Here is a 12302-nt window from a genome sequence, read left to right as displayed (position 1 = left end):
CAATCGGGTTTACCACTTACGCCTACGCCGATGATCTTCAACTCTTGCATCCTATCGATCCTACAAGTTCAAATGACATTTCCTCCATCAATCAAAAATTGGCTAAAATTCATGACTGGCTAAATATCAATATGCTTTCTTTAAGTATTTCAAAAACTAACACTCTCCTTTTCTCCGGAAAAGAGGGGGGTACAACTAATTGCTCCAATCATCATCGATAATACACCACTTTTACCGACCACAACCACCAAAATTTTAGGTGTTCTTATAGATAACAAATTAACATTTCGCCCACAAATTAGTGCATTGGTTAAAAATTGTTTTTATAAACTAAGGACGATTAGATCACTGGTTCCTCTCCTTGATACTAACTCCCTGAATGTGTTAATCCATGTACTTGTAATATCTAAAATGGATTACTGTAACTCTTTATTAAAAGGGATATGTCAAAAGGATATAAAGCGTCTACAATTAATCCAAAATACAGCCATCAAGATAATTTTGGGCGCAAAGAAATTTGACCATGTTACCCCACTGCTACAAAAAGCCCACTGGTTGCCTGTAACACATAGGATTACTTATAAAATTGCTCTCTTGACCTTTAAAACATTGCAGACCAACACCCCAGCATTTATAGACAGACTTTTGATCCCATACGACCCCCCCAGAGCTCTAAGATCTATTTCACAGTATACTCTTAATGTTCCATCTTTAAAAACAATTGGTACACGTCAAACCTTAATCTTTTCTGTGACCGCTCCTATGACTTGGAATTCTCTTCCCTTATACTTAAGAACCGAAAAAAACTTACAAAAATTTAAAAGCAGCTTAAAGTGCTTTCTTTTTAAAGATGCCTTCAGCTGACCATATGATTCTTAATAATGTTGAATGGTTACATTCACCACCGGGGAAACTGTCCACAATTTACTTCTTTCTACTTCTCATTCTTATCTTCCCATCTCCCTTTTGTATTTACCTTAATTGTTTTTCTCTCTTTCTATAACGATTGTATCTCTCCCCCCTTCCCTATTTGTTCCTAGGGGCTCTACAGTTCCACCTACCCAGTATGTACTTGTAATTGGCCCTGTACGTCTTACTTATCAAATCACTAGTAGATTTGTTATCATGGCCAAGTATGTTCAGTATGTCTAATATTTATTTATTTTTTTTATGTTATATTTTAATATTTTGTAAATCGCTTTGCATTTTGAACAAGCTTTTAATCAAAAACCGGAATAAACTTGAAAACTTGAAACTTGATATGGTGGTACTCGAGAGGGTCCAGAGAAGAGCAACAAAAATGATAAAGGGCAAGGAAAACCTCTCATATGCTGAGAGGCTGGAGAAGCTGGGGCTCTTTTCCCTGGAAAAGCGGAGACTTAGAGGGGATATGATAGAAACTTATAAGATCATGAAGGGTATAGCAAAGGTAGAGAGGGACAGATTCTTCAGACTGGCGGGGGCAACAAGAACTAGAGGGCACTCTAAAAAATTGAAGGGAGATAGGTTCAGAACAAATGCCAGGAAGTTCTTCTTCACTCAGTGGGTGGTAGACACCTGGAATGCGCTTCCAGAGGAGGTGGTAGAGCAGAGTACGACTTTGGGTTTCAAAAAGGGACTGGACGAGTTCCTGAAGGAAAAGGGGATCCAGGGATACAATTAGAGGGTTACTATACAGTACAAAATGCTCTAGAGTAATAGATCACTACAGGTCATAGACATGGGGGGCTGCCGCGGGAGTGGACTGCTGGGCATGATGGACCTATGGTCTGACTTGGCAGAGGCAATGCTTATGGTGCTTATGACCTCCGGCACCATCAATTGGTGCGTTCCAGGGACTCGAGATGATCTAACCCTGCCACTCCGGCATTGAAGCATTGGTCTTCCAATCACCGGTCACCATCTGCTCAACGTCGTACGTCCTCTTCTAGGCACTCTGACAGGAGCTTCTTGAAGTTTGGGAAGGTGTCTCGAAAGAGAAAACATTCTGAGATTCCGACACCTGACTGGCACCGATCAAGGCGCCATTCTCCTTCTCTGCTACAGGACTCTGATTTAGAAACATGATGTCAGATAAAGGCCAAATGGCCCTTCTAGTCTGCCCATCCAAAGTAATCATTATCTTTTTTTCTCTCTCTAAGAGATAGGGCTTGGGATAGGCCTATCCCACGCCCTCTCTATTGGAGATGTATATATATATATATATATATATCCCATGTTTTGTGAAAAAGTTACATTCTTATATCATTGCTGTTAGTTTCAACATAATTTTTTGAGAAAATTAGATTTTATTTTCCTTACCTCCTTTGTTGGTAAAATCTTTTGTTTCCAATTGGAAACTATCAATAATTTCTCAGCAGTAAATAAAGAACAAGTTATGATATGTTGTTCCTTAGACACATGTTGAGATTTCAAATGCAATAGGCAATAAAAGGCTTCACAAGGGCATACCACTTAGTAATTTCTATCAATAATTTCAAAATTATTTTCCCGTAAATCTGTAACATAAGGCAGATCCACCATACATGTTGATAATTGACTATCTGTCCAGAAACTCCAACAATTTCTACCACCAGATTTATAATAATGGAACAACCTATCTAGAGTAAGGTACCATGTTTATTAAAAAGTTATTATTAAAGTTTATTAAAATTTGATAAAATGGCTTATCAGGATTTCTAAGTGAGTTAAAATAAAATTGCAATATGAATTACGGAACTAAAATTAGACATTTGACTAACGGAAAGTACAATTGCAAAAAGAAAGGAAGACATTCAAGGTGAAGACAAAAGGACCGAAGCAAAACTGTGTTTCCTTGATAGTTTGTGGACAGAGTCTAGAAAAGAGGGTTCTCATAGTGTAAATGCTTCTTTAAACAAATGACTTTTAAGTAAACCCTTAAAACGGTCAAGATTTTTTTCGGCTCTCAGATTGGTGGGAAGCGAATTCCAATTTGCCTCTTTGCGGATGATGCCAAAATCTGCAATAGAGTAGACACCTCAGATGGCGTGAATTACATTAAGAAAGACCTAGTGAAGCTTAAAGAATGGTCTGAAATTTGGCAGCTAAAATTTAATGCTAAGAATTGCAAAGTCATGAATTTGGGCTGCAAAAACTCGAAGGAATGGTACAGTTTAAGGGGTGAAGAACTTATGTGCATGACAGAACGTGATGATCTTAAGGTGGCCAAACAGGTTGAAAAGGTGATGACGAAAGCTTGAAGGATGCTGGGATGCATAGGAAGAGGTATGGCCAGTAGGAAAAAGGAGTTATTGATGCCTCTGTTTAAGACGCTGGTGAGACCTCATTTAGAATATCATGTACAGTTCTAGAGACGCACCTTCAAAAGATATAAAAAGGATGGAGTCAATCCAAAGGAAGACTACTAAAATAGCACGTGGTCTTCATCATAAGGCGTATGGCGACAGACTTAAAGATCTCAATATGTATACTTTGTTAAAGACGTTTAAATACCTATGTTGTGTAAATGCGCACAAATCGAGTCTCTTTCTGACCTACCAATGTATTCACTTTGCAGCTCCTTGGTGTATCATCTACACACCCCTCCCCCAGACACTCTGCTTATTGGATAAGTCTCTTATCTTTACCCTTCTTATCTACTGCCATCTCCAGATGAAGCCCCTTCCACCTTGCTGCAGCGTATGCCTGAAACAAACTGCCTGACTTGATATGTCAGGCTCCGTCTCTGGCAGTATTCATATCCAGACTTGAAGCCCACTTCTTTGAACATGCTTTCAATTCCAAACTCCAATCCATCTGTTTTATCATTCCTTCTATAATTCCCCCACCTGAGCACTGAGTGTTGATGCAACTTCTTGTCCAGTTTGTTTGTCTTGAATAAGATTTGTAAGCTCTTCTGAGCAAGGACTGCCTCTTCTGTGTTTTGTCGTAGAGCGCTACTTATGTCTAGTAATGCTATAGAAATGATTATTAGTAGTAGATTTCAACCTCATTTTCTACCCACATTCAACAGACAGCTAAAACGTGTTGCTTCTATCTCTACAGCAACACCAAAATTTGCCCCTTCCTCTCTGAGCATACTACCCGAACCTTTGTCTATGCTCTCGTAACGTCACACTTAGACTACTGAAATCTACTTCTAACAAAGTTTCCTGCTGAACTTCCTCCCCCCCTCCCCTGCAATCTGTACAGTACTCTGCTTCATGACTTATCTTCTGCCACCCTCACAACACTCACCTCACCCATCTCCTCAAATCACTTCACTGACTTCTTATCTACCTTTGCATACAGTTCAGACTCCTATTACTAACCTACAAGTGTGTTTATTCTGCATCCCCTCAGTATCTCTCCTCTCTTTCTTTATATACCTCCTCGAGAACTCCTTTCCTCGGCAAAGTGCTTTTATCTGTACCCTTCTCCTCCACTTCCAATTCCAGACTTAGTTCGCCACCCCAGATGCCTGGAATAAACTACTTGAGTTGGTCCACTATGCCCCTTCCCTTGTTCAAAAATAGGCTGAAAACCCACCTTTGAAAATACAGCCTTCAGCTCATAACCCTACTCCCCTCTGCTCACCACCCTAGCCTGCAGTTTAACCATCCCCTATAACTGTATCCCCTACCCTGGTGTCTATTTGTCGGTCTTGATTGTTTAGACTGTAAGCTCATTTGAGCAGGGACTGTCTCCTTTGTGACTCTGTAAAGCGCTGGGTATTTCTGGTAGTTTTAGAAATAAGTAGTAAGTTAACAAGCACTCTCTAATAAGGGTGCGGTCGGCGTTTAGATAGAAAGCCTGTATTACTGCACTTTCAGGATGCCTTATCACAGTGTTCATTTATCATACAAACTTCATTATCTTTTCATAACAAATTTACCTTCCTGTTCGAAGTTTACATTAATTGTTAGGTTCAATGGCTTTTTTTTCCCTCTCTCTCTCTCTCTAACCAGGTAGTATTGCATGTCTTTGGTGGGATCCTGTTCAAAGGCTACTTTTTTCTGGTTCATCTGATAACAGCATTATCATGTGGGACATTGGTGGAAGGAAAGGACGAACGCTATTGCTTCAAGGTCACCAGTAAGTGGCAAATTTTTGGGAATAACAAAGGGAACAAACCTAATGCCTGCCTGCAGCTCATCCCCGCTGTCTGTTTTCTGCCAAAAATTAGCTGTGTGGCTCAGATAAATGTTAAAATTTATACCCCAATAATTTAAAACACCAAGTTGAGAGTGTGTGTTAACAAAATCCCAGAATCCCTGGACATAAGCTGCCTATGAGTATTGAAATGCCAGAAACGAGATGCAAGTCTGGGAATTATAAGATTGCTAAGGTTGACGGTGTTTTTTTTTTTTAATTCTTTATTCCTTTTTAATTCTTAACAACAAGTGTACTTAAAAAATAATACAAAAATTTTCACAAAATCACTTGTGATTACAAACACGTTCTTATAAATATAACAAATAAATATCCCCCCCTATCATCAATATTTCCATGACCATATTATACCCGTTTCCTACCCTAACCCAAATATAGACTAATCATGTGCTTAAGATATCTGATCATTAGAGTAAATAATCAATGGTCCCCATATTTTATTAAAATTATGAGATTTTCTTTGTTGAAATGCTATCATCTTTTCCATCTTATATATGTGGCAAACTGAATTCCACCAGAATGTATAATTTAATTTAGTATAATCTTTCCAATTTTGAGTAATTTGTTGCATGGCGACCCCTGTCAATATTAATAATAGTTTGTTATTATTAGCAGAAATCGGACTCTGAACTCTCATTGCTGTACCAAACAATATCGTGTCATAAGACAATCCGACATGATTTTTTAATGTCTACACTACATTGCCAAGCATAACAATGCAAGACCACTCTCGTGTTTGATTATTAAGGGAACTGGGAGATGACTTGTTTCTGTTGCTCAGTTACTATAGAATGTGTTCCCATAAAAAAGTGTAAATATTGAGTCACTATAAATTTAAGGTATCCAGCCATAGGTATTTCTTTTGTCTTGGGTGTAGGCGACTGAGCTTTTCTCCTTTCATGGCTTGAATCCAAGGGTTGTTTGGGAAGCGTGGTTTTGAGACATTCTCCTTTCAGGAGATGATGGATTGCCTGAATACATTTACTTATTGACAGCCAGTTACTAAACGAACACTGAAGTTTGCATTCTGGAAAGCTTTATGTGGCTTCTCATATCATGTTGCGTAGATTGTTTAGAATAAAAAGTTCTTTTCTTTCTTGGATGAATGGTTATCAGTGGTAGTTCAAACTAAGGAATTGTTTAGTTTCAAGTTGTTTTGCCATGCTATCCGTTAAAGACTCTCTTCCACATCTATGCCTTTGTTAGGGCAAAGGAGTATTCTAATGGTTAGTGCAGTGGCCTGAGAACCAGGGGAACTGGGTTCAATTCCCACTGCAGCTCTTGTGACTCTGGGCAAGCCACGTAACCTTCTTTTGCCCAGGTACAAAATAAGTACCTGTATATATGTAAATCACTTTAATTGTTACTACAGAAGGGCAATATATTGAATTCTTTCTCCTTTCCCTCATTTCTCACATACCAAACATTACGTTTTCTAAAAAGAATCTTGATCAACTGGGCTGATTGCCGTCTTCATAAACTGTGAAACTGCAGAAAATTTATAGAAGTAATTTCACAAGACTCCTTTTCAGATATCAGCCTTCATTTTAGCAAACCTTTAATTCTTCGTGTTATGCTAGTGTTAAGGGATTGATTACTACAGAATGGAAAGTTTAATACATAGGCCCTGCTGTTCTCTATTTTATCTAAACAAAGAAAAAGGGGCAATAATTAACCAAATAACAGATTTTTTTTTTTTTTGTATATAAACTGCAAACAAATTTTTGCTTCCTCAACAAATGAATAATAATATAAAGGAGGAATTGCAATGGCGATTTGGAGAAGAGGCAACACTGCCGATTGAAAGTTTTGTCGCTATTTAGAACTAACGTCCTCAGTTTCTCTCAGGTGGGCACAGTCTTTGAGAATCCCTGGATGAAGATTGGAGGGATTAAAGTGATCACAGTGGACAGTTTGTGAAGGGAAACACGTATGTCCAAGCATCGGAGACTAGCAATTTAGTCAACGCTGGAGTCTGAGAAGACCGTTAAGATAAGTTGTGCCAGTGCTTCATTACAAATAATAGTTTTATGATTGAACTGATTGGGTTTAAAAAAAAAAAAAAGATAGAACACTTCTTTTGGACTTCACCTATAGGTGGTTGGAGGACTTGGACAGATGATTACAACCTGCTTTTCAGAATAACATAACTTTTATAAGAACATAAGAATTGCCGCTGCTGGGTCAGACCAGTGGTCCATCGTGCCCAGCAGTCCACTCACGCGGCAGCCCTCTGGTCAAAGACCAGTGCCCTAACTGAGACTAGCCCTACCTGCGTACGTTCTGGTTCAGCAGGAACTTTCTAACTTTGTCTTGAATCCTTGGAGGGTGTTTTCCCTATGACAGACTCCGGAAGAGCGTTCCAGTTTTCTACCATTCTCTGAGTGAAGAAGAACTTCCTTACGTTCCTTATATTCTTGTATACCAACCACCCAAAGAGGATCCGGGCAGTTCACAAAGAAAAAAACCTGGACAATCAGGCTCTGAAATGGCTTGGGTCATAAGAGGTTTTATGATCTGATCCTTGGGTTATTATGATGTCCTTTTCCTCCTTTATTATTATTCATTTGTTGAGGAAGCGCAATTTTTTTAATGCAGTTTATATACAAAAAATCTCTTATTTGGTTAATTACCCCTTTTTTCTTGTTAATTTAGCCATTGTAGGTAATATTTTGTTTCAGATCTTTTTTGTTTTGTGTACTCTATTTCAGTGTTTCTCAACTTGGTCCTGGAGTACCCCCTTGCAAGTCAGATTTTCAGAATATCCACAATGAATATGCATAAACTTGATTTGCATAGCATGCCTCCATTATATGCAAATTTCTTTCATGCATATTCATTGTGGATATCCTGGAAACCTGATTGGCAAAGGGGTACTCCAGGACCGATTTGAGAAACACTTCTCTATTTTATCTAATGCATTGACAACATAAGCATGAGTTCTCTTTGCAGTGACAAAGTGCAGGCTTTGTGTTACATACAGCCGACACGTCAACTTGTCTCCTGCTCATCTGATGGAGGGATTACAGTCTGGAATATGGATATCAGCAGAGAAGAGGTAAGTCTTCAAATGGGCTACAGGACCTTGCTTAAGTCATTGCATGCAATAAAGATAGTAATATCTTCAACTACAGAGGCTGATGTACTAAATGCAGAAATCATCATTCTTCAAATGGGGACCCTTTTTAAAGGGAAAAATTTCAGTATGAGAGCAAGGACCTTAAGACAAAGCAGTCAGCATGTGAGTGAAGTGGGGATGTCCCTCTTCAATCCTTTTGACTAATCTGAAGTATCTCGTGTAATAAGTCTGCTTCCCCAGTACATGCCAACTCTGTGTCAGTCAGTCTCAATCCTCCCTCCCCTTCCTCTGTGAGCCAGGCCTTTCTTCAATTTACTTACAGCCTTCTTTCCTCCCTTCCCCTCCCCCCACACTGCTTCTGGACCAGCACTGCTTCTGGACCAGATGTTATGTTTTTGTTTCCAGTGCAATAGATTAGACATTCTAGACAGCTGGGTTATGTTCTATGGCCACGTGCCTGTGCAGAAGGAATCCATTCCAGATTTTCTCTCTGTATCTCCTGTATTTCATTGAGCTCATTAGCTCCACCTACGGTTTTTTTCCTTCTGCACACGTGCCTGTAGGAGTGTGGTGTTCTGCTCTCCCCATTTTATTATTTTATTTGATGTATTTTTTTGTCCCTTTTTCGGGATTTCTGGTGCTTGGAGCGATTGTTCAGCTCTACCTGCATTGAGATCACACAGACTTCGGTCTGCAGCTGTCAGGCCAATCCCTTGTGGTACAATGTGGCTTTGAACCTCAGCGCTCAAACTCCTGCATTGTTTTCATAGTCTCATAAGTACTATTTCTCTCATTCTATATAGTTGCCAAAAGTTAGGTGCCAGTGCAGCGCATTAACCAAAGGCAGTTACATGGCCCAGAATGGGGGTGAAATGGCAAGTAGTGTGTAAGTGCACTTAGGCACCATTCTGTAACTTAGCTCCTATGTGTAGGGGTATTCACGTGCAAGGGGGCAGGGGTGGACCATGGTAATGTCTCCAAAGTAATGCACACAACTGACAGAATACTGTCAGGTGCATGTTTACACCTGCTAATGACATGCGTAAGCGAGTGCATCTACATGCTGGCATGTAATTTGCCATTTGGCACCTTAATTTTCTGTATATAGAATACTAGCTTAGAACTCAAACTTTTGGCACCTAACTTTTAACACACTTTATAGAATTGCACTCTAGGTGGTTCAAACTCATCAAGAGCCACACAGCGCCAGAACAGACCAGCAGTTTTGGAGGAAGCACAAATTGCTAGAGAGGGTAGAGATTGTTGTATTGGGGAATGAGGCAGAAAGCTACATTTTCGAGTTGACTAGGGCTGTTACTGGCTCACGGCATTGCAATGGACGTTGACTTAATGCCTCAAACTCACAAAGGGGTGCGGAGTTTTGTGTATGTGTTTAAGTGGGTGAACATATGTTGATAAAGGGGCGGTGGGCAATAGGGATTATGTGAAGGAGGGGATGAGGAAGTTGATGGTTGGGAGGGAGAAGGAAGGGAATGCAATTATGCTGAGGGGGGGATGGTAGGGAATTAGGGACAATGGTACTGTGCCAACAATATAGTACCAAGTACATGATCTTTGAACCAGGAAAAAGTGATGGTTAGGAACATCACTAGACTGTAACAGCACAGGATGTTAGAGAAAATTGTTTGTTTGCAGTTGATCATTTACACTGTGCAGAACAAGGCCTGGGAGCGGCAGCAGGAGTCTCTTTTGACAGCCACTGCTGCAGCATCTGGAGATGGTCTCTGCTGGCACAGTGGTGCTTTTAGTGTGGGCATAGGGGAAAAGGAGTTAGTCTTTGCCTGTAGCAGGGAAATGTACTTGCTAGACGCATTCCACAGAGCTACTGCCTGTCGAATATAAACCAAGATTTTTAGTCCAAAAAATGGGATCTTAGTTTATTTTCAGGTCCTCTGGTCTGTTCCTCCGCCCCCGCCTGGACCTGTTGCAGGCCTCCCAGTGATAAGCTTGGACAGGAGCTATCCTGTCCCGGCTGACTCTAAACCACCCTGCCTCCCCGACCTTTAAATGCCTTGTTGGTGTAGCGGTGAAGCCCCATGAGAGCCGCAATCAATAATGCCTGCCATGAGCTCCCGTTGCAGTCTCGTGAGACTGCAACGGGAACTCGTGGCAGGCATTTTTGATTGCAACTCTCACGATCGCTCCTGCCCCGCTCCAACGCTAGACCGCCAGGACTTTAAAAGTAAGATCTGCCGGGATCAGGGAGATGAGAGAGAGTGGTTGAGTCTGTTGGGACAGGACGCGGGAAGGATTGCTCCTCTTCATGGCTCGCAACTGGACCATCAGGGTTTCAGGCAGGCCTGTAGCGGGCATCGAGGGCTGGGTAGGCAGAGAAAGAAGATGGGAAGAAAGGAGTACTGCAAGGAGAGGGATGGACCATGGAAGTGTTGCAAAGTAATACACACAACTGACAGAATACTGTTTGTTGCATGTGCATATTTACACTTGTTAATGACATGGCGTAAGCGGGTGCACCTAAATGGTAGCATGTAATTTGCCATTTGGCGCCCTATTTGCTGTTATAGAATACTAGCTTAGCACTCAAACTTTTGGCGCCTGACTTTTAACACCCTTTATAGAATCGCACTCTAGATGGTTCAATTTCACGTTACTTTAACAGCAATCATCGCAACTTTCTAGTATTGATCATCACAAAGTATGCAACAGAGTTGGAGCACTGTTCTTCAGTGCAAGCCCATGGGACAATGGCAGCCATCGGGGGTCCTCTGGGTCCACCTTTGCTGTTACTAATTTTTTGTTTTGGCTGCTGGATGCTTGCATTGAAAACGCTGCCATTAGTACTATTTCTCATTTCTGTAGCACTAAAAGGCATACTCGGCGCTGTGCATTCAACTTGTAATAGACATGTGCCATAACTGTTTGATCCAAGTACTAGCTCTCTCTCTCTCTCTCTCAATTCTGAAGTTCTTTAATTAAAGGACCCCTCTAGCTGCATTTATCCTAAGATGATTCCGATTTTGTATTTCATTTGCCCCTTCCTCCTCCCCCCAGAAGTGGGCTCTGTTTGTTAAAAAAAAAAAAATAATGGTGAAGATCACTGGGCTAGTTATTCACTACTACTGTTAGAGATTTATTTGGTAAGCAGAACCCTCTGGTGGCAACAGATATGAACTACCATTAAAGTATGTGTTAAGCAGTATAACGTGGTACTGTATTTTTGGTATCCAAATAGAGGTGAAAGCAGAAATTTTATATTTATTCAGCCTCTGGTGTTGGTGGTCAGACTTGATATGAGTGTTATCTTTCTGGAGTCCTTCGACAATATTAAAGTCCAATTTACTTTGCGATTGTGGAAAAGTAACAAGTTAATTGCCTGCTTTTCTTCTCTCATCCTAAACATGCCAGGCATTGCTTTGAGGGTAAAAAGCTGGTTTCCATGAGTGTAAAGTGCTTTTCACATGTTTAAATTGCTTTGAAAATTTGCCCACACAATGCATTAGTTTCAAGAATCTTCATGGGAACATTAAATATGGTTATCTATGAGCCTTTTTTTCTTTTAGACTTAAAAACTGAAGTGCAGTGTGGTCACCATAGGTGCTGGGAGCTGAGTTCTACTGATGAGTGAAACATGCTGATGAACCTTTCTTTTCCAGGCTCCTCAATGGTTAGAAAGCGACTCGTGCCAGATATGTGAGCAGCCTTTCTTCTGGAATTTAAAGCAGATGTGGGACACAAAGACACTCGGCCTTAGACAGGTGATGCTGTTTCACTTTTAGTGACCCTTTAGTGAATAAACTGAACAGAAGTACATAAGGTAAATTATCCAATAAAACTCGAGCATCATTAGCGCATATAGCATCGAATAACAAAAGCTTCTCTGTAAGAATTAGGGCCTCTTCCATCAAACTGCGGTAGCAGTTTTTAGCGCAGAGAGCCGCGCTGCTCCCGACACTCATAGGAACTCTGTGAGCGTCGGGAGCAGTGCGGGCCATTCAGCGTGGCTCACCACGCTACAAACTTCTAGTGCTGTTTGATAGAAGAGTCCCTTAATGTCCCTTCTTTTATTACTTTAAACCAGTGGTTTTCAACCCTGTGCTGGGGACCCCCC

General features: G+C 40.7%; 1 protein-coding gene across 1 annotated transcript in view; it reads left to right on the top strand.

The window, feature by feature from the left end:
• The window catches only part of WDFY1 (WD repeat and FYVE domain containing 1), a 72139-nt gene that overhangs the window by 36962 nt on the left and 22875 nt on the right, over positions 1-12302 (top strand). The window contains exons 7-9 of the mRNA XM_033958288.1: positions 4929-5055; positions 8086-8191; positions 11848-11949. Coding sequence (XP_033814179.1) covers positions 4929-5055; positions 8086-8191; positions 11848-11949 — 335 coding nt within the window. The remainder of the gene's footprint in view (positions 1-4928; positions 5056-8085; positions 8192-11847; positions 11950-12302) is intronic.

The sequence above is a fragment of the Geotrypetes seraphini genome, chromosome 9 (assembly GCF_902459505.1).
Source record: "Geotrypetes seraphini chromosome 9, aGeoSer1.1, whole genome shotgun sequence".
NCBI classification, from domain to species: Eukaryota; Metazoa; Chordata; class Amphibia; order Gymnophiona; family Dermophiidae; genus Geotrypetes; species Geotrypetes seraphini.
Note: the sequence above shows the minus strand (reverse complement) of the source record. Positions and strands in the feature narration are given on the sequence as shown.